A 25,769-nucleotide genomic window follows, 5' to 3' on the forward strand; every position below is an offset into this window, starting at 1 on the left:
GAAAGGAAGACACTCCATCATTGCTTGGTCTTTGTGGCTCTCTTACATCAGTAGCAAGCTATAAGTCTCTCACAAGTCTGAAATCAAGTGAATACCTTGCAAGTCCCACAACAGAGATGACAAGTCCAGGCTTAACACCATCTTGAAGTGCACACAAGAAGGAAGAGCTTTCTGTTGTATGCATTTGGTTTATGTACCATAAGATGACTTGAAGACTGCTAATTCTGAGTTGAAAAAAGCTGCTTTATTTTTTTCTTGTCATGGATACCTTTATAATTCACAAATTTGCTTTTTCTTTCCCCCAGAGGGCTTTTCAGATATTCTGTTTTAGTCTGGAATTATTTAAATCTCTTGGTCAGGTACAGAATATATAATCTGATGTCTATGACTGGTTTTTAAATTGAAATAGTTGGAAATCAGACCTATATTTAAATGCCATCAGCTTTGTTTTTCCTTGCACTAGTTTGGACCCTCTCTAGCCACATACTCTGCAGTGCTTTAAATATTTATCAACTCCTGCAGAACAGACAGGGAATCCTGAACACCAGTCTTTGTAGGCAAATAAATACCTAAAAATCCAGCTTCTCATCTGTGTATGTTGTGTAGAACCTCAGATAGCATATTTAACCTATCAACAGCTTTTCTCAAGTTGACTCAGTGTTAGGTTTTGCATTCCTGTTAATATCATGGCACTTTAGGAGATGTCCTAATCACACAAACTCTTGAAATTGCATGTGAACAACAAATGCAACTTGATAATATAAATCAAGCATACATAGTGATTTCTAATTGGTGAGCAAAGTCACTATGTGCTTTTAAGTGGCCTGGGTTACAGATAATCTAACATTACACAAAAGTTTCTTGCTGAAAAGATGGGGGCTATGGATGATGGGGGTAAGCATCTTATGAAGTTTAGATTCTGTGTTTATTGGCAAGATCCCAAGGAAAGTGAAAAAGGGGAAAGAGTGTAATGACTGTATTTGTGCGTTATGAGACTTTCCTCATCCCTGTAGTAGAGCAGTCAGTATTTTTCTTGCTTAGGTAATACAGCAGAACTTTTGCAAGTCAGTTTTCTCAGATTACTTGCCATTGATTTAAATTACTAATAGGAGAAAAAAAAAAAGGGAGACATTTTTTAAAATGTAACTAACTTTCCAGATCACCCTACAGTTTCAAAGTTTGCAAAATAATTTTTGAATTGCAAACTATATTCTTAATTCTTTGTAAGATACAATGGATCCTTTATCTATGAATTTTGCTAATCAAGGTAATGCTTATCAGTATGATTAGTAACTTTTTAAACAGAAGTGAAATGCATGTAAGTACATTGTATTTATAAGTGCTAGGGAAAATGCTTTTTTGTGCCAAAGAAGTTTCATACATTGTTTACATGAGTAGCTGCAATACAAGACAGATTTTTAATTATTGCTTACTCCTAGGTGTTTACAGTATGTCACTACACTCTGTACAGGTTTAGTTGATTTGCCACTTGTGATGATACATTGGCACTACTACTTTATACTGGTCATCATAGGGAGGGCTTGAAAGAAAGAGGATTCATTCTTACTTTAACTGAAATATTTGGTCTTTTTAAGTACAAGGCTATGCATTTCTGGAACTCAAGGCACTGTTGGATTTAGCTAGAGGATAAGAATCCATCTCCTCAACTCTCTAGTCCATGCTGCTGGAGGTCACTACAACCATGGCAGGGTACACAACCACTGATACTATTTTAATGCAGAATTTTAAAGCAGTTTAACAAAACCACCAGGTCTTTCAAGCCCTCATGTACCCACAGAGGTAATTTCTCTATAATAAACTCTGGCCATTAAATCCTTTCACACCTTCAAATGTCCATTACTTCATGGAACTTTTTTTGTTATCACATGAAGCACCTGTTTCTTGAGTAACATTATTAAATATAAATTTGTAAACTAGAGATGCATTTTTATTACAAATAAAATGAGGGAATCCAGATTCCATGAGTTAACATTCTGCATCAATGTACAGTGATTAAATTAGTCTTGTTTGCTGTTACACTTCTCACACCACATCAGTGTTTTGGAGAGGGCAGTAATCATGATCTTCAGTCATGTTCACTGATGGCTCTTTTCTTAGAGCTACATGTGTCGTTTAGCTGAAGTCTTTTATGTAGTCTGACGTGTTTCTGGGTGTCTTTTTGTGCATGGGCAATCAGTTATGTGCATCTTTCTCAGTTCTAAACGTTATCCATTTTTTAAAAAAGAAATTTGAACCACCAAAACTGTATGTTTTGTTGCCTTGATGTTCCATAAATGTTGCATGTAAATTAAAAATTTTGTATCATCACTAGTTACAATTTGTTGTCTCTGTTTTAATCACACAGGATAAAGACCATTCAGAAAATTACAGCATTACTGAGTTTATAGCAAATACTTTCTCGCACAAGGGAGAGAGGTTTTCTTGCTCTGTATCATTCACTGTCATACAGTATCTGCTGCTACTATTTTCTCTTAGGCCTTATTTTGTAAATTTGCATTCAAAAGTCACAGTGGAAAAATACTGTTAAGCATCTCCTCTGGCAGCACCATAGTACCTAATGTGGTATCTAATGTTTTTACAAGTAGAGCATTTTTCAGTGTGTGAGGAATTTTCACCATGGACTGAACTCCATTTCTTGGATAAAGCACACCTAAATGTCAGTGTCTTAATGATCTGACTACTTTTGTATCAGTACCCCCCTCATTAAAATACACACAAAAAATAGAATTCAACAACTGCATTGAAAATGCATGAAAGGAGGGAGGTCGTGAGGGTAGTTGAAAAGTAATTTAACTCATACAGAGGCAGCTTTAATTTAGTAATTCAAGTGCCTACAGGCAAGTGCAGTGCTGCAGCTGTTCCCACCAGGAGTGCAGTGCACCGGGGCAAAGGGTGGCTGTGCCTGTGGCAGCAACCTGAACATGCTCTTACCTTCAGAGGGGTACAGGGCTGAGTCAAGCTGGCATGGAATCACCTGTCCTGATGCCAGCAACCTTGGCCTTCCAAGACAGGTGACTCCACACAAAGTGTGCGTGGGCTGGTCCCGCCTTGGAATATTGTGGCAGTGACAACTTCTACCTCCCAGAAACATGCCAAGGAATGCTCCTGCAGAGCACCTGTACAAGCCTTTGGCTTCAATGCATGAGTGTGCTTTAATTTACTTTAGTATTACCTTATACAAAAAAATCCTGCTGCCCCAGTAGTGTATGCACCATGCTCTCTCAGTGTCTAATGAGCATAAGTATTTTTCCAGTTTAACAGAATTTTTCATTTAAAATAAACCTGAGAAGCTTGTATAATATACACTTACAGAAAACAGAGCTGCAAATAACTAACATCTACAGAATAAAACACATAACAAGCAGCAAGAATAAATATTTATTGAATTCACTCTGTATCAACCTCTTTACTGAAAAATAAATATATCATACAATTGGAAAGTCAAAACGTTTTCAAACATAATTTTAAAACCCAACTCAAATGTTTAATTATGACTGAAAATTTAACACAGTGGAAGGCATTATTCTTCATTGCTATGTCCAGCCCCAATTTTTCTTCTCTTCCTCCTTTTTTCTTTTGTTCTTCCTTCTTTTCTTTTTTATCTCCAGCTGCAAGAGAAGTTATAAAATCTTCAATGATAGTTTAAGGGTGATGTGAATTTTCTTAGTCTCAATAAAAAGAGTGAATTAATCCTTTGTGAAAGTTAAAAATGAAACTTTATTTATTTATTTATATATTTACCAAATGTAATGATAGAAATTCACTGGGACTTCTAAAAACATCTTCACAGATTTAGATTTGGCACAACTTCTATCATTTACTTTAAACTTCATACAATTGGACGAAGAAGAATTAAGGATGTCGATTTTTTTTTTCATTTAAATGAGAAAAGAAAGACTTTCCATATTCATATGTGCTGATCATTATGGCACAAGCAGGAGCAACTTTAAACAGCCGTGGAGTAATACCTGCCCAGAAGAGAAAGGGAAGTATTCACTATTACTTGTTTTCAGACCCAGGTGCTGCAGTAGTGTGCTGATCACAATATATCAATACCATAGTAAATCAGTTTAGAGCTGGGATTCTACCTGCTCACATGCCTCAAAATACTGAATTTACTGGCTGTAGGTATTACCAGTGTAATAACCTTATGTCCTCACGTCTGCCTTCTTGTGTGATCTGCCTGCCTCAAGTCCATTGTGTCTCTGCCCCTTCTGACTCCATGCAACTGGAGCACCTGGACCTGCAGGGCTCCTGTGCTCCAGCACACAAGAGGTGGCCTCTACTAAAATGAAGCATCCTGGTCACACGTACAAGTGATGGAATTTAAGTGTTCACTGTCTCCCATTACAGCCAACTTTGATCTTGCCAGTGGAGGTTAGAAAGTGATTCAGTTTAGAGGAAGAGAAATAAGGCTGAATCCCCTTGTGTGCATACAGCCAGCCCTCTACTTCCCCTTGAAAGGCAAAGACCTCTGCAGAGAGCCAGCACAGGTGACACACGACCTATGGAGAATTTGTGTTGCTGTGGAACAGCAGCAATGAACCAGGCAGAACAACCAGTCATCTCAGCTATGTGTGGCCAACTGAACTGAACTGGTGGCTGATCAAGAGTATCTCTAAACTCTGCTACCCCTGTGTCAAGCCTTAAGTGTGTTTTAATCTGTTAACTGAATTCAATATCAATAATAATGACACTTTGTGATGTCTTGCATTCTGTTAGCATCAGTGCTCTGAAATATGCAAATCCTGTTACCCAGCTATGCAATCACTGTACAGTGAGTAAAGCAGTTTAATCTCTTTCAGCAAACACTAGTCTTGCAAGGCTTAACCAGCTGCGCAGCCAGCCACACAAGGGCCTCCAATGAGCTAGTGCAGTGTGGTGAAGTCTGTTAAGTATCCTGGATTTGGAATGTCCCTTGCAGATGGTCATTTTAGTATGAACTACCATAGGATTTTATCTCAATATCATTTTAATCTCAGTGTCTTGTCATTTCCCCCTCAGGCTGCCAGAGTCATGCAGGAGAGGGCCAATGTTTTCCCTTGTCTTCCTCTGATCACCAACATAGCTATAGAAGCTTTTCTTGTTGGCCTTCACATCCCTGGCCAGATTAATTTCCTAACCTGATCCCTGTCTGCTTGGATCATTGCTTTGTGACAGGTTACCTGTCCTTGCTTCCACCCTCTGCTGGCTTCCTTATTGTGTCTGAGTTTGTCCAGGAGCTCCTTCTCCTCCATACAGGCCTCCTGGAGTTTTCACCTGATTTCTCTTTGCTGGGATACATTGTTCCTGAGCATGGATGGGGTTATTCTAAAATATTAACCAGCTTTCTTGGGCCTCTCTTCCCTCCAGGGTTTTATCCCATGGTACTCTACCAAGAAGATCCCACGGAGAGGCCAAAGTCTGCATGTCTGTTGCTTTATATATGCAAACTATTACGTAACTGACAGTGTTCACAGAAATGGAAATATATAATTTATGCATGTTAACATCTATAATTAAAAACTCTCTAGTCCGAATTTTTTTAGAGTTAGGAAAAAATTTACCAGCAAATAATCCAGCAATCCCATTTCTAGCGACAATTTTCCTCATAACTGCCCAGGTTGATTTACGGTCCCTCTGTGGAACTCAATATAGTACAAGACAACAGTGAATTAGGTAATCCATACAATGCCACAGAATAATATTTTTAGAAATCAGAGACAGTCACAGATGTAATTGTTAGGTTTAACTCATTTTTTTAACTTTTTTTGTTAATTTTATCAATCTTATTTACACAGTATGTTAAATTAGTACAGTATGCGAATACACAAGTTGAAACAGCAAGACATGGAAAAGACCTGTAGTAACACCTAGAGTAAAATATATAAACAACTACTATAGTCTTTGCTGGATTGCTTATACAGTTGAAAAAAGACCAAGAGTTTCACAGAATATATTCATCAGGAATATCCCACAGCCCTGGCAGCCAAAAATAGTTCTGCAGTCACAGAGAGACAAAATGTCGATGCATAGTTATTCTAACAGTAACTGGATTTGGAAAGAATTAAACTAGCACAAATTAAATATTACCATAATGGAATTTTAAAAATATAAATTAATCTGGTTAATATAAACCTAATAAATACATGGCAGACACGTGTTTCAATGTGGTGTTAGGAAGGAATTCTTACATTCATCAGCACAAGAAAAGAATTAAAAGTGATAACTACTTATATTTAAACCTTTTTTAATACTTGTTCTGCAATCAAATAATAATACATTTATTCAATAATTACTCTAGGAAAAAAAAATTTACCTGAGAGAATGAAACCTCATGCCAAAAAATGAGCACTTTTTTTCTAAGCAGAAACTATTTGGATACTCAGCCTTTTTAATGGTCTGTAATCTTAAAGCCATGATATAATATTTATTTAATATATTATATATTATATATTATATATTACATATTATATATTATATTTATTTATAATGAAAGGCCTTCACTGGTCCACATCCCGAGCAATGGACAAAAAGGTATTATATATTACTTCAATTTGTATAAAACAGAGCAGTGCTCTACTGATGAGAGCAAAACAGAAACTTTCTTTTTCATCCTTTAAAGATGTTGGGACATTCATTAATATGCCCTCAAAAATAATTGAAATCACATGAAAAGAAAGGAAAAAATACATCTGAGCACAATATTTTCTCTTTCTAGTCTAATACTTATCACAACAATATTGGTAAATAGGAGCAAGTGGTAGAGAACATTATTTTGAAGACTTGTTTCAATAGGCCACTGTTCACCTGAATGTTTGCTATGAAGTTAATTTTTTGCCTATTTAAATATAATTTATTTCAATCATAGAATAGTTTGGGTTCAAAAGAACCTTTACTGGTCATCTAATCCAACCTCCCTGCAATAAGCAGGGACATCTCAAATTTGCAATTGGCCAGGCTAAATGTAATAGCTTTGGATTCCTTGTTTCAATTTTATAGCATCTTATTAAGATAAATTGTACTGAACTCATACCTTTTCCCTCTTCCATGCCATTAATGAGTTACGGTATTCTCCTAGGAGATAAAAATATCTTATCTAGATACTACAATTTGGGAAGAAAGAATGCCTGAGTGATAAAATGTTTACATATACTTTAGAAGTGACAAATATTTAAAATTCCTACCAAAAGCCAGTCCCAAACACTGAGTTTTATTTTTTGAAATGTTATAGGGTTTTTTTTATTTGTACCAGCAACTTACTTTTTAAGGTCTCACTCTCCCAAAGTTGAGTCTGCCTATATGTTTTCACTACATCAAATGGTTGAGTTACGACAGCTGCAATCTATCAGGAAATCAGTTTTACTGTTAGTGCACAAAAATTAAAATTTAATCCTAAATTTTTAAATTAAAGTGCACACACAATTTAAAACTAAGTTTGATATTCCAAGCACATTATATTTTTAAGTCGTATGTCAGAACACTAGTTTATTCAGATTTATTTAGTCAGGTTAAATGCCACACCAGATGTTTAAAGTACAAGAACCCCAAAATGTACATGTTTGAGAGAATCATCTAAAATCATACATTTTTTAAATAGTTTATTAGTGCTACTAATAAAAACTAGTACTAGAAATGAAATTACATACTTACAGAGCCAGATGCTGCTCCTGAAGTAAAAGAAACAAAAAATGTAGGTTCATTTGCACCAACTTCCTTGCACATCATCTTCTTGAAACGTTCATAATTATACCAATACATTGCTATGATTATAAAAAAATAAACTTGCATTACAACAGATTTGTATGTCAAGTACAAAAATTCTTATATCAAGTCCAGACGTAAGAATTCTACTGTGACAAAAGAAGCATGCAGAAACAAGAGCTGAAAGCATAATAAGTGTCCTATGTGTTACCCCATGGACAGATTGCTGTGTTCCCCTTGTCCTCCATATCCCAAACTTCTTCATATGATACATATTAGCCTAATCATTTTGTCATTCCCTTCAGTAACCCCTGCATTCATACAATCTAACCCAAGTACTACAAAATTCACATTCAATTTAACATAAATCGAAATGTAGGCTTCTAATTACTATGTTTTCAGGCACATTTCATGTTTCATAGATCTCACTAATTCTATAAAAACACATTTCATACAAAATGAAATGTTGCTCAGGACTGCTTCATACTTTTTTTGAGATGTAGTATAAAATTTAATTCTGAGAGAAACAAAAAATATTACAATAATTTCACAAGTATAAAGTGCAGCGGAGTATAAGGCGCACTTCCGGGAGTTGGCAAATTTCCAAACTTTGTCCATATATGAGGCGCAGGGGACTATAAGGCGCATTTTTTTTTTGCAGCAAGGATCCGCGCACAACAAAGTAATGAATTAGTAACAATTGTACGATCGTGGGGTTTACTGGCTTGGCTCGAGGCTGCTGCGGGCTTCCACTTCTGGGTTGGCAAATTTCTGAACTTTGTCCATATACAGTAATTTCATGACCATAAGGCGCACCGGAGTATAAGGCGCACATCTGGGAGCTGGCAAATTTTGCAACTTTGTACATTATATAAGGCGCACCGGACTATAAGGCGCACTTTTATTTTTTTTTTTTTGCAGTGAGGAGCTGCGCTGCGCGCAACAAAGTAACGAAATAGTAAGGGAATTGTGCAATCGCAGGGTTTACTGGCAGGTGCTCAAATCGCAAACATTTTTCAAATATTGGTGTAGCCTTTAAACGCAGCCCCAGGCGCCCACCCTGTGTCGGGGGCCTCGGCAGCTCCCTCCCTCCCTCCCTGCGTAGCTCGCGCCGGGCCAGCGGCGGTGGCTTCCTCTGTCCCCGTGCACTTAGCGCCAGTCTGGAGCCGGTGGCAGTAGCTCCCTCCCTCCTTCCCTGCACAGCTCACACCGGGCTAGCGGTGGCGGCTTCCTCCATTCCTGCGTGCTTAGCGCCAGTCCGGAGCCAGTGGCAGCAGCTCCCTCCATTCCCGCACACTTAGCGTCGGTCTGGAGCCAGTGGCGGCGGCGGCTCCCTCCCTGCCTCCCTGCGCGGTTAGCACCGGACCAGGAGTGGCGGTTTCCTCTGTCCCCGCGCACTTAGTACTGGTCCGGAGTCAGCAGCGGCGCCTCCCTGTCTGCCTCCCTGCACAGTTAGCGCTGGGTCAGCGGCGGTTTCCTCCATCCCCGTGCAATTTGCGCCAGGCTGGAGCCGGCAACGGCAACTCCCTCCCTGCCTCCCCACACGGTTAGTGCCGGGCCAGCAGCGGCAGCTCCCTCCTTGCCTCCCCTTGCAGTCAGTGCCAGGTCAGCGGCGGCGGCTCCCTCCTTCTCCACTTCTCCCTGGCCGGCAGCCACCGCGCCACTTCTCCCGCTTCTCCCCGGCTGGCTTCCTCTGTCCCTGCCACTTCTCCCCATGTCCCTCCAGCCAGTGGCCACGTGGCTTCTCCCCGCTTCTCCCCAGTTGGCGGCTGCACAGCATCCCCCTGCCCGACAGCCGTGCCACGTCTCAGCGTTCCCCCACCCAGCGGCCGTGCAGGTTCCCAGTTTCCCCCGCCAAGCGGCCGCGGCTCCCACAGTTCCCATCTCCCGCCGCGGCCGCAGCTCCTGTGGGTCCCAGCTCGGCTTGTAGCTTGCACTTCTGGGTTGGTAAATTTCCAAACTTTGTCCATTATATAAGGTGCACCGGACTATAAGGCGCACTTCCGGGTTCGGGGGAAAATTTTAGTCAAAAGGGTGTGCCTTATAGTCGTGAAATTACTGTATAAGTTGCTCTGGGATATAAGGCACACTTCTGGGTTCAGACCAAAATTTTAGTCAAAAGGGTGCACCTTATACGCGTTAAATTACTGTATTTTGCTCCCGGGAATTACTAATAGGAGAATGCCTCTGTGGGTGCTATCAAACGTAAGTCCAGAAAACTTTTTTAAGAATAACATCTGCTTCTGTGACCATCTGCTGAACTAAACTGCACTTTCTCTGCCTTCTAACCAAAACTTCAAACTATATACTACTGGGCTGAATTGGAGAGAATTCCTCATGGCAGTTGGTTGACTAAATACTGCAAATGACAGTTCCATATCCTGAAAGGTAATTATGCCTCATTCAGCACCGAGTTATGGAAGTTGTGCCAGTAAAAAAATTTCACAGCATTTCCTAGCCATGAAAACTACCTGCACACGTGCCTGACCTCCAACATTTTGCAAAAGTAAAAGTAGGCAGGCAGTATCTCAGAAGGCATTCTGAGGATTTGAGGAGAACCTACAATGAAAAGTACAACACCCTAATAAAATATAAATTATCTAAAACCAAAATTTTATTAAGCACCTACAGGACTCAGCTCCATAAATATAATTTACATTTATATTGTCTGTAATACTGCTTAAAGGACTAAAATATTATTATTATTATTAAAAAAAGTTTTGTGTTTGTAAACATTCTTCAGTTTTGTTCAGTCTAACTAGAGTCCCAAGGAACATGCTTGAAATACATAATGAACACTTGGGCTAGGAATAGAGTGGAATTATAATTACAGTAATTTCACGAATACAAGCCACAGCAATTTGACTAAGATTTTGCTCCTAAACCGGAAATGCGGCTAATACTCAGGAGCAGCTAATATATGAATAATTTTCTGACATTTACAACCTCAGAAGTGCCAGCCAGAGTGCCGAGCCGAGCAGCTGCGAAGTCGGTTTTCGCGATGGTTACAAATTATTACTCTGTTGTGCCGCGGGTGGAGCCTGGCACCCTGCAGGAAGCACGGGGGGCGGGGAGAGAGGCGGGAGAGCTCTCTCCTGCCCTCCTCTGCCGCAGCCCGGGGGAGAGACGGGGGGGCCCCGTGTCGCCATTGCCACGGCTCGGGGAGGAGGCGGGGGACCCGCGCCGCCATTGCCACGGCTCGGGGAGGCGGCGGGGGGCTCCGTCCCCGCCCGCCACCGCGGGAGTGAGGGGGGCTCCGTCCCCGCCTGCCACCACAGGGCAGCGCCGGGCCGTAGTGACCGAGTCCAGTGGCAGCGGTGGCTGGCCCCCAGCGGCCCTGCCGAGTGGCAGCGCCGGGCTGGGCCACCTGGCCCCGTCGGCAGCCCCGAGCAGGCCGAGCCTGCACAGCCTGAGTCGAGCCAGTAAACCCCGCCCTGCCGCGGTTCTGTTACTATTTGGCAACTTTGTTGCACGTGGGTCCTCACTGCAAACGACAGAGTGGCTTATACTCGGGTGCGGCTTATTTATGGACAAAAAACGAAATATTTGCCAACATCCAGAGATGCGGCTTATACTCAGTGCGGCTTGTATTCGTGAATTTACTGTATCGTGTGCTTCTTGATTCGTGCTGTGCTGTTTGACTGCTTTCAACAGGACCTGCTTTCTCAACTCAGTGTTACACTGATTTTAACTCTTGAGATAGCCAACTTGAAATCCCTGCAGCAAAGGTACAAACTGAGAACACCAGAGATTTAGCTGCTGTTGGGGCATCACTCAAACTGAAGAGCTCAAACTGAAGGTACAAAGGGAGCACATTATACCAGACAGAGAGGAGTTACAAGGGAAAAAAATATCAGGAAAGGAATTAAGCAGTATTAAACACCCTTAGCTTCACATAAGCAGAATTTTGTGGCATTGGGGTTTTTTTAAATACATTTTCCTTTACTCATGCTTCTACTTGCCTGCTCACTATTGGTTAAGTATTTCTCAACATGTAGCTACTGCCTGTAAGTTAACTTGTATCTCTACCATCATGCCCACAAAGTACTGGGCACAGACAAGTGAGTGCCCACTGGCTGTCCAGAGAACGCCAGTGCAGTGTGGAAACCGACGAAAAAATCAACAAGCCTAGTCTGGATCAGTGGAAGAACAGCAGGCATGGACACAAGAATCTGAAAAGGGCTGAGAAGAGTACACATCACCTTAGTGCCCTCTTCCTTGTGCACTCCCTCACAGTGCTCTGATCTTCCCACTCGGTTAAAAGCAGCAGGGGGAAGGAAGCTCACTAGCTCCAGCCACACTGCTACAGACAAAAATCAATAAAAGAACAAGAGTTTCTACTTGAAGTCAGACAGCAGGAATCACATGAAGAAATTTCGAGTTCCCTTAGAGAACCTTAGAGAACAGCCTAAGAGAAAATTGCATTTGGCATTTGCCAGAGAAGGAAAAAAAAGTAAATTAAAAATAAATATTGAATAGGAAACACTTCAGACAAAAGACTCAGATGAATTCTGGCAGCTGTTTTTAGCCTTAGTGAAACCATGTTTTTTCATAGGTTCAGAAGCCTTCCCTATCAGAGAAGACTAAATTAAGTCCCCTCAAGGAACCAGATCTTTAGGTGGGAAATACATTCCAATCACAATTTTCAAACACCTTCCAGTAGCTAAGTGAAAGAGAACAGAGCATTGTAAATTCTGAAAAGAAGACAGCTGAAATAACTTGGTTCAGTTAACCACTTACTAACTGCAATTATTAATTAAATATCCTCATCACACCTCACTTCTGTCTCTGGTTCACAGCCAATTTAAAATTTACTCTGGGTATTTGTATCCTATAATAGTCCAAAGCAGTGACTGACCCATTAGATTGTTTGGAAACACAAATTAAATTAGATATCAGATCATCTTTAGAATGAAGTAGGAGAAGAGAGAAAGCAGGTCAAATACTTCAAGGGTTCTCTGACTCCAAAACCAGGTTTGAATAAGAATCTTTCCAAAAATAGGTTTGAAGAATTTTTCTGGGCCAACACAAAGTGTTTAAAGATGTTATTCCTGGTACTACCCTGTCTTGGGTTATAATTCAGGATGCAATCTAAAGTATCTAGTCTATCACCATCTGTTGAGACCGGGTGGGGCAGTGATCCTTATCTCTGTGGGAGATATTCTGATAATGGGTCATCCATCCACTGCCCAGGTGGGGCATTGCTCTTTATCTTTTCACAACCGATTCTTCCTCCAGAGAGTTAGCTTCTGCTAATGGCCCATTGAGTCCCACTGTATGACTGATAAAATTACAGTAATTTCACGATTACAAGCCGCACCTGATTATAAGCCGCCGCTCCGGGTGTCAGCAACGTTTAGGTCTTTGTCCATATATAAACCACACTGGATCACCAGCTGCACTTTCATTTGCAGCAAGGATCTGCGTGCAACTTTCACAAAGTTGCCAACTAGTAACAGAATCGCGGGATCATGGGGTTTACTGGCTCGGACCCGCTCGGGGCAGCTGCCAGGGAGCGGCCCCGGCCCCGTTTGCCACTGCCACCGGGAAGCAGGGGAGCGGTGTGCCCGGCCGCTGCCGCCAGGAAGCGGGAGAGGGGCGTGCCCAGCCGCTGCCGCAGGGAGGTGGGAGAGGGGCGTGCCTGGCTGCTGCCGTCGCTGTGCCCCCTGGGGTCGGGTGGCGCTGCCACTGCGCCGCCACTGCCCCGCTGCCCAGGGCCGGGTGGGCTCCGGTTCGGCTCGGGGCTGCTGCTGGCTCGGACTTCTGGGTTGGGAAATTTCCAGAATTTGTTCATATATTGGCCGCTCCTGAATGTAAGCCACACTTCCGGTTTGGGAGCAAAATTTTAGTCAAAATGGTGCTGCTTATAATCGTGAAATTACTGTACTTCATCCCATTAGGAGATGGTCCAGCCAGGGGGAAGAGCCAAGCCTTTCCTACCAAGACAAAAACTGAGAGCTGGGACACCAAGGGAGCACTTTTTCCACTCGATTTCAGAGGAAAACTAGATTTCTCCACATCATCACCGGACGTTCGGAGGGGAACTACACCCTTCTACAGGACCACTACTTCAACTGAATCACATCTGTCACTGCAAGAGGACTGTGGCCACCATTTAATGGGACTGCTACCAACACCCTGCCTGACGGGGTGTCAGGTTGTACTCTGACTTTGTCAGGGTTTGGAGTTTGCTTCTTTGTAGTACCGTTTTTTTTTTTTAATTTCCCTAGTAAAGAACTGTCATTCCTAATTTCCATATCTTTGCCTGAGAGTCCCTTGATTTCAAAGTTATAATAATTTGGAGGGAGGGGGTTTACATTCTCCATTTCAAAGAGGGGCTCCTGCCTTTCTTAGCAGACACCTGTCCTCCAAACTAGGACATACCCCAATGACACAAATTGCTTCAACCACAATTGATGTCTGATGATTCAAAAGTGTTCTGACAAAAACAGGCCTTAAAGGGACAGGGGCTTTCTGGTTCTTTAGTAGTTTCCCCTTTAACATCTATGCAAGTTATCTTAAGGAACAGCCCTAGGACTAGTTATACTTTGAATCAGACTTTTCTTGTTCTAGGCTTTCAGCTTTGGAGTCCTGCTAAAGAGTTTTTTTGGAGCAGTCATAGAAACGAATTCATCTTTATTTAAAAAAAAAAATCTTGAAGACACTACTCTGTCACTCTCTGTACCTGTTTCCAAAATTATGTAACAGAACATTTAGATGCAGCATGTTGATCAGAAAACAGCCACTATTTCTATCACAGAGAAAATTTTCAACCGAACCTCTTCAAAAGCAGTCATTGTGTAAGCTCAAGATGAGAAGAAAAAGTCTAAGTACAGAGAAAGGGAAAGCAACAATGAATCCTATCTGGTATCCACAAAAAAAAAAGAGGTGGGGAAATCTCATCTTTAGGGAATTTAGAAATAAAAACACTCAAAAGAGAAAAAGTACATCTCAGTCATTCCTAAAGCCAACCATTAAAATTACCTAAAAGCACAGAAAAAGAATATAAACCATAAACAAAAACCTGCATGGAAAATAAACCTTACCTGAGAAAGGTACATCTCTCAGAATAGTAGAAGTCCAGCCCTCCCACAGGGAGATCCACCCATCCACAGCCAATCTGGTGCTGATACACAGGTACAGCTCCTTGTAGGACCACCTGCGATACTGCATTTGAGTTCTGATCAGCTCCAGGGGACTCACCACAGTAGCAGAACCGACTGCAAAGAAAACATGGCTTTTTTAGAAAAATCTGTATTTAATAGTACAATTCCCTGAATATTCAAGTTATGTCTCACCTTACTTTATATATTTGATGCTTTTAAACACTCCCATTTTCCTTCAACTAATTCCCCAAATAAGTTTCCTTTCCAGACAAGAAAACCATGCCTATTCACACTAGCTACATTTCCTGTTTAGGGCTTTTTTTTTCTTAATGCTAGCATGTTGAAATCAATGTAACATGCTGAGAATCCTCATTTTCAGATTTAATTCATAAATAGGTTGAAAAGTTCAGGTACAGTAATTTCATGATTATAAGCTGCACCATTTTGACTAAAATTTTGCTCCCGCCCTGGAAATGCGGCTTACACTCAAGACTGGGTAATATGTGAAAAATGTTCTGAAATTTCCAACCCCGGAAGTACAGTCGAGGCGCCGAGCACCTGCCAGTAAAACCCAGGATTGCACGATTGTTACAAATTGGTCCCTCCTTCAGGCAGCACAGCCCGGGGGAGAGGTGGGGGGCTCCGTGCTGCCATCCCCGCGGCTCAGGGGGCAGGCGGGGGCTCCCTCCTGCCGGCCCCGCGGCCCAGTGGGGAGGCGGGGGGCTCCGTCCCTGCCTGCCGCCGCCGGAGCGGGGGGGCTCCTTCCCCTCCTGCCGCTGCTGCCATGGGTGCCAGCAGGCCCCATCCTCGCCTCCCACCACGGTGGGATCAGGTGGGGGGTCTCCGTCCCCGCCTGCCACCGTGAGGCAGCACCAGGCTAAGGCAAGTGAGCCCAGCGGCAGCAGCAGCTGGCCCCAAGCGGCCCCGCCAAGCGGCAGCGCCAAGCTGGGCCACCTGGCCCTGTCAGCAGCCCCGAGCAGGCCTAGCCCGCACGGCCCGAGCCAAGTCAGTAAACCCTGTGATTCTGTTACTAATTGGCAACTTTGTTGCACGCGGGTCCTCCCTGCAAACAACAGAACAGTTTATAATCAGGTGTGGTTTACGTATGGACAAAGAACGAAATGTTGCCGACACCTGGAGATGCGGCTTATAGTCTATGCAGCTTGTAATCGTGAAATTACTGTACTTACACTCAATTATTTTCATTAGTTGCCATTTTGAACTGTAACTTGAAGAAAGTGATCTTGATGTTAAAGGCTTTTTGTGTGTGTGTGTGTGTGTGTGTTAAGGACAGAATTGTGGTAACAGATTTAAGCTTTTATTGATTTCTAAGCATCTTTGCCACTCGTATTTTTAACTATCAAGAGTAGGCAATCTGTACCTGATACAGTAACTCCTCCCTCTTGCATAATGGTGAGTCATCATTCAGTAACAAGTTACCATCATACATCTAACAGACATTACAAATTTTACTGGAGCCAAGAATTTTTCTTCTGTTTCCAGAGTAAGGTGTCACACATGAATTTAACATCTGGAACAGCCTAATAAGAACAATGTGCTACACTACCACAAAACAGCAATTCTTTTTCCACTAGTCTGCCAGTGCCCGCATGGTTGTCACAGGTAGAACATGGAACTGCACTATCATACACTTCTAAGAAAGCCCTAAAACATATTATCTGAGTTAATTCTACAAAACTAGATGAGGAAAAGGATAAAAAAGTAAGAAAATATACAAATTCCATCCACATCATACAGCAGTAAAACTAGTACGAGTCAAATTTTCATCTTTATTACAGTTAACCATGTACATTGTTTACTATAGTAAATAATGATGTTTATTATTAGATTGATGGCAGAAAAGACTTAAATTAAACCGTCCTTGGTAGAAATCTAGAAGTACAAAATTCTGAACAAATTAAAAACGTAGTGAAAGTGTTTCAGCAAAACTAAATCTTATTATTTCAGTTTAGAGGGTTTTGCTACCCAAGAAATACTGGGTAATGACAGTATTCCTTCCTAGTCCTCATTTAAACCCACAGCATATTTACTTTAAATAAAAGTCAACAAAACAAACCCAGGAAAACAGTATACAGGTATTATGTTCCAGTTTTCTCTTTAAACAGAAGACAACTTACATCTGCTTAAGGAACCTGCAATAACTGGAATGTGCTCATCATGCTTTCCTGGTCTATTTCTCAAAGCTTCAGACAGCTGGTCATAACACGTAAAATAGATTGTTGTGGTAGGAACTGTCATTATTCTAAAACATAAGAGAGGAAATTTAAATTAATACAAGGAAAGCAGGAAAATAAAGTCAGCTGTCTTGTATGATATTTTACTTATTTAAAAAAATGTTAAATCTCCAGCTGTGTGGAATGGATTAATAAAAAAGCCCAAGATTAATCCCATAGCTTTGATTTACTGCTTCTAGTTCAGAGTTTCAAACCCACACATTTCCCAGGTTTTCATTTTCACTCAGGGAAAACCATAAGTAAAATGATGGTAGATTATCTCAGTCAAAATCCATTCCATACCAGCTCCAGAACTGTTTTGATAAAGAATGGGAGGGGAAAATGAAGAACCCAAACAAAATACTACAGAAGTACTACTAGCCTTAACTTTTATGTATGTAACAATTAGGTAATATGCTCTTTATCGACAGCCATTGATACTCACTACTTGAAAGACAGTGTAGTATGCATAAATAGAAGCATTTTCCATACCAGTGTAGTACAGACTATAGTAACAACAGGTAGATTCAATAATCATTCAGCACAGAGATAAGGCAGTACATCTTACTATAAAATGGTAATTACACTTCTGTGTTATGTGTCTGCCAATACAGCATGTACCACCATTACCAAAAAACAATGAGGACCAATCATGTTTGGAAAACCAACATGGTTTAGTTTAGATCTCTTCTTCTACTTGTGTGACTTTCTCCAGTAAAGAAATTAGTTCTCTGCTGGAGATCAGACCATGTGCTTTGTAAAAAACTGTATTGACTGGAAGAGTTCAGTCAGGTCCTAAGATTTATATTTTGAAATTGCCACATACTGGAGGGTAAGCAAGGCTGAGCTCCATCATGTTTTGTTTTTTTTTTTTTTTGCCTATACACTGAGCACTATCAGCAAATCTGCCTTTTTTTTTTTGTTGCCTATACACTGAGCACGATCTGCTTCTTACTGGGCACTTCCCACTTTGCACCTTACAATATACAAGTTTAATACACATCTTAGATTTGAAAATTTTCTTGGTTTATGAAGGAGAACATAATTCTAGAGGTCTTAATTTCTATCTGTCCCAGGTTAATATGAATAAAAAGATAAATCAGTTTGGGGTTGTTAAGCCTAAAGAGAAGACTAGGAGGAGATCTGATGCAATGTTTAAATATGCAAATTGCTCTTGTAGTGAGAAAATGAATTATCTATTTATCCAGATAGAATAAAACCCCAAAGCTCTTTAAAATAAAGAAGATGATTACAAAAATTAAGTGAGGGTAATGAGGTGCAACACCAGAGTGTCTGAAAACAGCTGTGCTGCTGATAGCAAGTCATTAAGTAACAAGACACAACAATAAGAATGTGTCAAAGACTGGCCCTCTCCAGTGACCAGGTCCTATCCTGCGATTCGATGATGCTATCAAAGGAATGGTAACAGTTGCGGGGGGCAGGAAAAAAAGTAGAATGAGAAGTCTGTAAGTCTATTGATCCTGCTTAACTACTGAGAATACATCAAGAAATTCTAAAATCTGCAAGAATTATACTGTCCATAGATACTTATGATCGAACTGATTAGTCTGTAACTTCAAAATTGATCAAATTTTTAAAAGCAATTTGTCAAAAATAATTAAATTATTTTTTTAGCAATAACTTATAGCATGTTACCAAAACTACCCATTCAACTTACAGTGTTGGTGGAAGCCCACTCCACAGCGACTTAATTCCCTCTATTCGAACAATTTTCACAAATGCATCCTAAAAATATAACCAGGCAAAGAGCAATAATAAGCTACAAACTTTTGTAGTTAGTAATATGTTTTAGCTGGCAGAACACAAAACTAATGTCTTTAAAAGTATGTTTCTAAAATGGCTCATCATTGTAAGATCCCAATTTTGTAACTGCTTACACAAGCTATCAAACTTAATCATGTAAACAGTTTCACTGAGCTGAACAGAATACTTTATGTGACTGAAATTAAGAATTTCCTTCCATCTTTAAGAAATCAAAATACTAAGTGTCTATCAGTGACTGACAGCTCTGTGAATAACTATTTTCAGAACTAATATGGCATTGCAGCAACTTGTGGAAACTTCCTCGAAAAATCCACTAAAATATTTTTTTGAATATGTAGTTGAGTTTCTAGGCATGAAATAGCAACTTATTCTCAAAGATTATTCAATACTTGTTTCCTCTAACAACATGACCCCATACATGCAATGTATATACATTATACAAGTTTGCAATTATTTTTACAGCTGTCCTGTATATTCCCAGGAGACTGACAGCAGAGGAACACTAAACTTTGAAGATCATTCAGTGAAATCACAAGCAAAATCACAAACTTTGTAATGTCAGGATATCTCATTTTCTTAAAACACCTGGGGAAAGAGGTTGAGTTTCAATGGATTAGAATATGCTTAAGACCAGACATTATCACAGGGCCTCCAAAGATAGAGGATCTGCCAGACCACAGAAAGGACTTAGGAGAAAAAAAAATGCAAATAGCTTTAGAGGAGACAGCCTTCATGGACTAATCCTGAGAGGTAAAAAGTTGAATGGGAGAAACAGAGATGATTTATTACAACAAACCTGACTAGCTTTGAAAGGAATCCAAGAACCCCTAGAGGTCCTGACATGGTTTAACAAAAAAACCCCACTTTTATACTAGCTAGTTAATATGTTTGTAACCCAGCTTCAACGAGTTTACAGAACAGGAGGGTATAGATAAGAGATAGGACTCATTTTTTTAAAAAAAGAAGATAAAGTTATATGGTAGTCATTCTTCTTAAAGAAACACCTTATTATGGCAAAACAGGCATAAATTAATGTCAAATAGAAAACCAAGTAACTTTCTAAAATTACACAGTAAGGCTAATTACAAGTGTGATTTTTTTCAAAGTCATTAATTAAAAAGAAACTCTGTAAAACTGCTGAAGATGCCTTTTGCATTACTATCCCATTCTCAAGATCTTAATTCTAAAAAATCCTTGATCATAGGCTTAATTTCATGGCAGAGTCAAAAAAAAGATTTGACTAATGAACCAGCATGACAGTATCTGCCAGCAAGTCTGTTTCAAGTATCGGGGAAAATCCTACAAGTCTCAATGGATACTATCTGCACCATTAGTTCAGCTCAGGAGCAGCTGAACTAATAGAGAGATGTGTGGGTACAAGGGCTGTAAGTAGATAAGAGAAAATTATTACCTGCAATCAGCAACTACTGCCAATATAGCTGAAGTGGGAAAAAGAATATCATAGTCAGTAACCCCTGAGGAGAGCTGTACAGCTGCTTCTTTGTTCATCTTAAGGAAGGAATATGCATTTTATTGCTGACAGTAGAAGGTATCATCAATCAGCAGTGTAACCACATGAAGACCCTCTCAAATGATAACAGATTCCAGTAGAACCCAAAAAAAGCTGAAAACTTTAGAGTATGCTACTTAAAAATGTGGTTTCATTTACATGTAAAATGGTTCTTACCAATGTCCCTTTGAAATTGCCAGGTTTTTTATGCCAGGCTTTGCTGTCCCCATTTTCACAAACATATACACGATCCGTAAGACCACTGGAGTATACAAAATACTTTCCTAATAAAATAGTGTATAAGAATATAGTTAATGCTTGTAAGGCTTTCCTAATAAAATAGTGTATAAGAATATAGTTAATGCTTGTAAGGTTGTTTATACGCAGCAGCAATTTCAAATTGGATATGATGGCAACACAGACTTATCTCTGATTAGACACAGGGGTAAAATAATTTTGGTAAGTCAGTAAGGACAAATTAGGTCAAAGGAAAGAAAGGTACAAATGTATCACTGAGACTGCCTAACTAAATGGAACTGCCTTCATAAGGCTCCAAGAGACATGTTTAGGTTATACCACCATCTGCTGAAAGGTAAAACTAACACAAGACTTGAATGTCACAACTGTATGTAACTCTGAACATCTTTCAGACTTTTAAATCTTTTATAAATAGACACAGTAACCACTTCAAGTGGAGGGATTATATCTTATCTGTATTATTATTATTATTATATCTTATCTTAGTCTGTATTTAAACTAGATCATCCCCACCATTTGTTTTTAATTTCTTCTGCATCAAGTACTTTTAACCTGTTTGATAAAATATTATTGCCATTACAAAAACATACTTGAAGCTTCACATTTGCAGATTTCTGAAGGCTTTAGAACTTACAGTAATTTCACGATTACAAGCTGCATCTGGTTATAAGCCACAGCTCCGGGTGTCGGTAACCTTTGGTCTTTGTCCATATATAAGCCACACCGGATTATGAGCCGCACTTTCGTTCACAGGGAGGATCCACATGCAACTTTCACAAAGTTGCCAATTAGTAACAGAATCGCGTGATCACGGGGTTTACTGGCTCGGCCCCGCTCGAGGCGGCCGCCAGGGAGCAGGAGTGGCCTCGGTCCTGCTTGCCGCTGCCACCGGGAAGCGGGGGTGCGGCGTCCCCGGCCACTGCCGACGGGAAGTGGGAGTGCAGGGTGCCCGGCCAGTGCCACTGGGAAGTGGGGGTGCGGCATCCCCAGCCACTGCCGCTGCCGCACCTCCCGGGACCGGGGAGCACCGCCACCACCGTGCTTCCCAGGGCTGGGCAGCGCTGCCACTGTGCCGCCACTGCCCCGCCGCTCGGGGCCAGGCGGGCTCTGGCTCAGCTCAGGGCTGCTGTGGGCTCAGATTTCCGGGTTGGGAAATTTCCGAAATTTGTTCATATATTGGTCACTCCTGAGTGTAAGCCGCACTTCCGGGTTGGGAGCAAAATTTTAGTCAAAATGGTGTGGCTTATAATCGTGAAATTACTGTACTCAAAATCAGGATAGAAGGCACAAGTATTTTTCCTAACTTAATTTGCAAGTGTGACTGCAAATACTCACCTCCACATTCAACATGCAAAACCAGTCATCTTCTTTCCTTTTAAATCTCATTTACTAAGTACAAGTAAATAATAGGAACCATTAGCACATCTTTGAGAGTACAATATCTTCATTTATTTAGAACCCAAGTGACTTGGTAAGACTTCTCCATTTCAAAAATCTCTGGATTCTGGAGATGAACTTTGATATAACATCCTAACTACATAAGCCCTCTGGTGAAATATTTATTAATTTAGGAACAGCTTTTTATTGTTTGACTCATCTCAGTATTAGTTGTACCTTCTGCCACAATGCAAATATTAAGACAGGGAAAAAAAGGTCTGTTTTAAATGGTATGGATGTATGGGATTTTTTTTTACTGTGTCTGTTTAGTACAGGTGTGTTGCTTTTGACCCCCCCCCCCGCCCCCAGTTATTCTGGAGAAACAAACTCAAACATTCTGCACCTCAGCACAGCATTATGACAACTATCAGCTAAATACAAGAGTAAAAAGCAAACTGTGTCCCCCATTACACTACATGTTTGTTTACCTTTATGGAATGGATTGCTTTGGGCTTGCAGTCGAGTTTTGATAACATCTAAAGGAGTTACTAAAATGAAACAGAAGTCATTTAGAAACACCCCAGATACCCTGAAAAATGTAGAAATTTACAGATGCCTTATCATTTAATTCTACGACCTTTTTTTTTTTGTTTCCAGAGGGGAAAGGAAAAAACCTAACAGTTCTTACAATGTTATCAGGCAGAGAGAAAAGGGATGTTAGCTGACAATGTTATCAGAGACAAAGGAGAACTACACACTCTGCATAGTTTGCAAGACATCAAATCTATCTTTTCTAATTTACTAACAGTTGCATAGACATGAAATATTAGAGACACACAAAGTTCATTCAAAAACCACTGTGTCATGTTGTCTGAAATTGATAAAACTTCTCATATCATGTTCTGCTGCTAACCTTTTATAAGTAGCATACCACATGGCGCACAAAATCAAATTTTGGCCTCCACCATATAAAGGAGCACAGCATTCTGCAGGTGCTTGTTCTTTTTCAATAAACTGACCACAAAACAACTTTCAAAAAAAACAACAAAAACAAACAAACAAAAAAGCCCACAAAAAACCACACAAGGTTAAATTATTATGTACTTTTCTTTTTTGCTGCATGTAGCCAATATGTAAAACATTGGGGGTCTTGAAAAGTAAGTAAAGGTTCAGTGAACATTTCACTGACTCCACTGCAGCCCTTACAACTATCACAGGCTGAGACGCTGAACACTGCAGTGGTTGGGCAGCTGGACCAACTTGCTCTGATAATATCAGCTATGGGCTTGATTCAGTTGCCTGCATATAAGCAGTTGGTCCCATCTGAGTCTCTAAGGTATCCAAAACACCTACAGAGCTGACAGAAATGACACAAGACCTACAACCTTACTTACCAAGTGTCAGCTAAAGTCAAACACGAGTCCATGTCTCACTGAAGACACTCCTATGCTCAGTCACACCTCAGCTCTCTGGTGCGGCCTCACAGTTGACTAACAGGTGGTTGAATATTTGGCTCACACTTTACTATCTAAATGTGACTCCTGCAGTTCAACTAAATCGCTTAAAATTCGCCATCTAGTAGCACTTCAGCCACCCACATTATTCCAGCTCATCTCAGGCTTTCACTTCAGACAAGAGCCAGTCTCCTGTCCCTCTCTTGAGCACCAACACCTTACCCTGAACTAGAATTGTGGGTATGTATATACAATTGAAATCCATCTTGGGAATTCCACAGGTCTGATGTACAGGACACACAGTGAAACAGAACAAAAAGACTATGAATTTGACAGGTTCCTGGTAAGATCCTGTTTTGTAAACATTTGGAGATTTTGTGGGGGGAAATCGTGCTTAGAAAATTGCACATCTCCCTGCAGCTTAATCCACATTAAAACCAAAGCCACAACTAAAGGCTGTCTTAAAACAAAAGGATCAGAAGCACAAAGTATGAGCTAATGACCTTGAAGAATTCCAAGAGACAAGTGCTGAGTGTAAACAATCAATGCCTGCTTAGATATGCATGGGGAAGGAGGTCCTGAGCGACATGACTAAACGTGAAGCAGAAGATGTATTCATCTACTATCCAGAAGTTCAAGAGAGTGACAAAAATGTATCCTTAAAAGCAATGTTTAGGGGAAAAAAAAAAGAAAAAATCAAACTAAATCCAACAATAAAAGTATTTGACGGGGTAAGACATCAGAGAAGAATAGTTATTACTATGCCTCACTGGGACAAGTCTTGCAGGATTTGTGTGTTGTACTGTAAAGCAAATTTTTATCTAAAATATTTTCGAAGCTGTAGGAAATTACTTTTTATTAATTATTTTGTTTCTTCTCAACAGAAAGCAATAAATAACCACACCAAATAGAAAAAAATAAACAGAAATTCAACATTAGTAAATATTATTCTCATTTTCAGAAATAGTTTGACATTATGAGGGGCACAAAAGATTTCAATTAACCATGCTAACAAAAAAGAGAAAACTATCAAAAAATATTTTTGATTAACATATTAGTGGAAACAAACATAAGCAGACATCATGCTGAGTCAAACTGAAGAGTAGTCACTTTGTAAGATTCTCTCTGTGGCCAGCTTCATAGTTTGCCTTACCAAATAATGAGGTAATTATAGCTCCACAACAAGAGGCTATTGCTTGCTGAACAATGGTTAGTTTTTGTACGTTGATATCACCCATTTCAGCCATGGCTTTATCCCCGAAGAAGAAAAAACTGTTAAGGAACAGAAAAACATATTGTAACACTATGCTCAAAATTTGCAGAAAAAAGTCAAGAGATAAATATTTTCAGTTTTCACTACTAAGTTATGTAGAACCAGCTATATTACTTTTCTACTTACATACAAGCATCTCAGTAATTTTTGAGATTATTTGAGAGTATTTGAGCCATGTTTTGCACGTAAGCTTTCTAAAGACAATAAAATCTTCAAGATCATTCTTACAAGAATTACAAATTCATATGTTCTTGCAAGCCACATTAAATCTTTAATACATATTACCTTTAACTGCAGCGAAGTGTTTGCAAACATAATCCCTACAAAGATAAACTCCCAGCCTGTGGCCCATAAACTGAAGCATTGCAGAATAATTGACCCGGCCCTTCTCATGCTCCCATCTGTCCCGAGAGAAGCCAGGAAGGTCTCCTGGCTTATCCAACAGCCTGCCAGTGATGACTGGGTACCCTGGCATACTGCTCGTCTAATAGGCAGAGACTAACTACTAATAATGCTACCATCAAATGCTAATTCCTTGAACAAATCCTGCTCTACGGCTGCACAGGCATGGGCACAGTAATTTAGGAATGCATTCACAATATCTGCAACTAGCCCAGGACAAGAGAAGATAATAAAAATACTTGAGAAAATTAAATCCCCAAATAGACGTGTCTCTTTCAAAATGCACCACTGTGCTTATGTGCAGCCCAAACTTTATTAGCAACATTAATCTAAGCTTTTCATTGGTTCTACGAGAATGTTTTGCTAATTTCACTACGCTTCAAGTCGGATAAAAAAGATTAAGTTGCACAAAGCAACTTTCTGGCCTCTCAGGTGCTAACAGCTGCAGCGGCGGGTGGGGATATTGTCTATTTTTCACGTATCTTTAACTCAGAAGGGACCGCTGCCCACAGCTACGTACATACCCGTTTCTCAGCAGCGCCCGGCTGCGCCCGCCGGGGACAAAGGCGACTCAATCCCAGCCCGGTCTGTGGTGAGGACAGCAGAACACCGTCGCTCGACCCCGCCTGCCGAGCCCAGGCCGCCGAGCTCCGCGCCCCCGCTCCC

The 25,769-nt window shown here is 40.5% G+C and overlaps 2 protein-coding genes across 9 annotated transcripts in view; one reads left to right on the forward strand and one right to left on the reverse strand.

The window, feature by feature from the left end:
• Positions 1-2,331, forward strand: part of RUNDC3B (RUN domain containing 3B) — a 56,705-nt gene extending 54,374 nt beyond the window's left edge. Inside the window, exon 11 of the mRNA XM_033051639.2 lies at positions 1-2,331. Within this exon, the coding sequence (XP_032907530.1) occupies positions 1-146 (146 nt within the window). The 3' untranslated portion in view covers positions 147-2,331.
• On the reverse strand, positions 1,571-25,753 carry SLC25A40 (solute carrier family 25 member 40). Of its 8 annotated transcripts, XM_033051663.1 has the most exons (12): positions 25,628-25,753; positions 24,582-24,700; positions 22,463-22,522; positions 20,517-20,623; positions 18,723-18,790; positions 16,949-17,073; positions 14,751-14,924; positions 7,654-7,763; positions 7,264-7,345; positions 5,568-5,648; positions 3,763-3,989; positions 3,590-3,629 (listed from the first exon to the last, which is right to left on the reverse strand). In XM_033051663.1, exons 2-11 carry the CDS (start codon positions 24,673-24,675, stop codon positions 3,874-3,876), a joined length of 1,017 nt encoding a protein of 338 aa, XP_032907554.1. In that variant the 5' UTR covers positions 24,676-24,700; positions 25,628-25,753; the 3' UTR covers positions 3,590-3,629; positions 3,763-3,873. The 8 variants fall into 8 exon arrangements, with proteins under 8 accessions (XP_032907584.1, XP_032907544.1, XP_032907600.1 ...); XM_033051693.2 differs by lacking the exon at positions 3,763-3,989 and having other exon boundaries at positions 1,571-3,629; positions 7,654-7,670; XM_033051653.2 differs by lacking the exon at positions 3,763-3,989 and having other exon boundaries at positions 1,571-3,629.
• Between the last annotated feature and the right edge of the window lie 16 nt (positions 25,754-25,769).

Source organism: Catharus ustulatus, chromosome 1 (assembly GCF_009819885.2).
Source record: "Catharus ustulatus isolate bCatUst1 chromosome 1, bCatUst1.pri.v2, whole genome shotgun sequence".
Classification (NCBI taxonomy): Eukaryota; Metazoa; Chordata; class Aves; order Passeriformes; family Turdidae; genus Catharus; species Catharus ustulatus.

What these genes read in the sequence shown, in the direction of transcription:
- SLC25A40 (XM_033051653.2), bottom strand. Translation starts at nt 24,675, where the DNA reads ATGGCTGAAATGGGTGATATCAACGTACAAAAACTAACCATTGTTCAG. An exon ending in AAGCAATCCATTCCATAAAG is followed by an intron (nt 20,624 to 22,462) that starts GTAAACAAACAT and finishes CTATTTTATTAG; the next exon opens with GAAAGTATTTTGTATACTCC. An exon ending in GATTGCTGGATTATTTGCTG is followed by an intron (nt 3,630 to 5,567) that starts GTAAATTTTTTC and finishes CTTCTCTTGCAG; the next exon opens with CTGGAGATAAAAAAGAAAAG.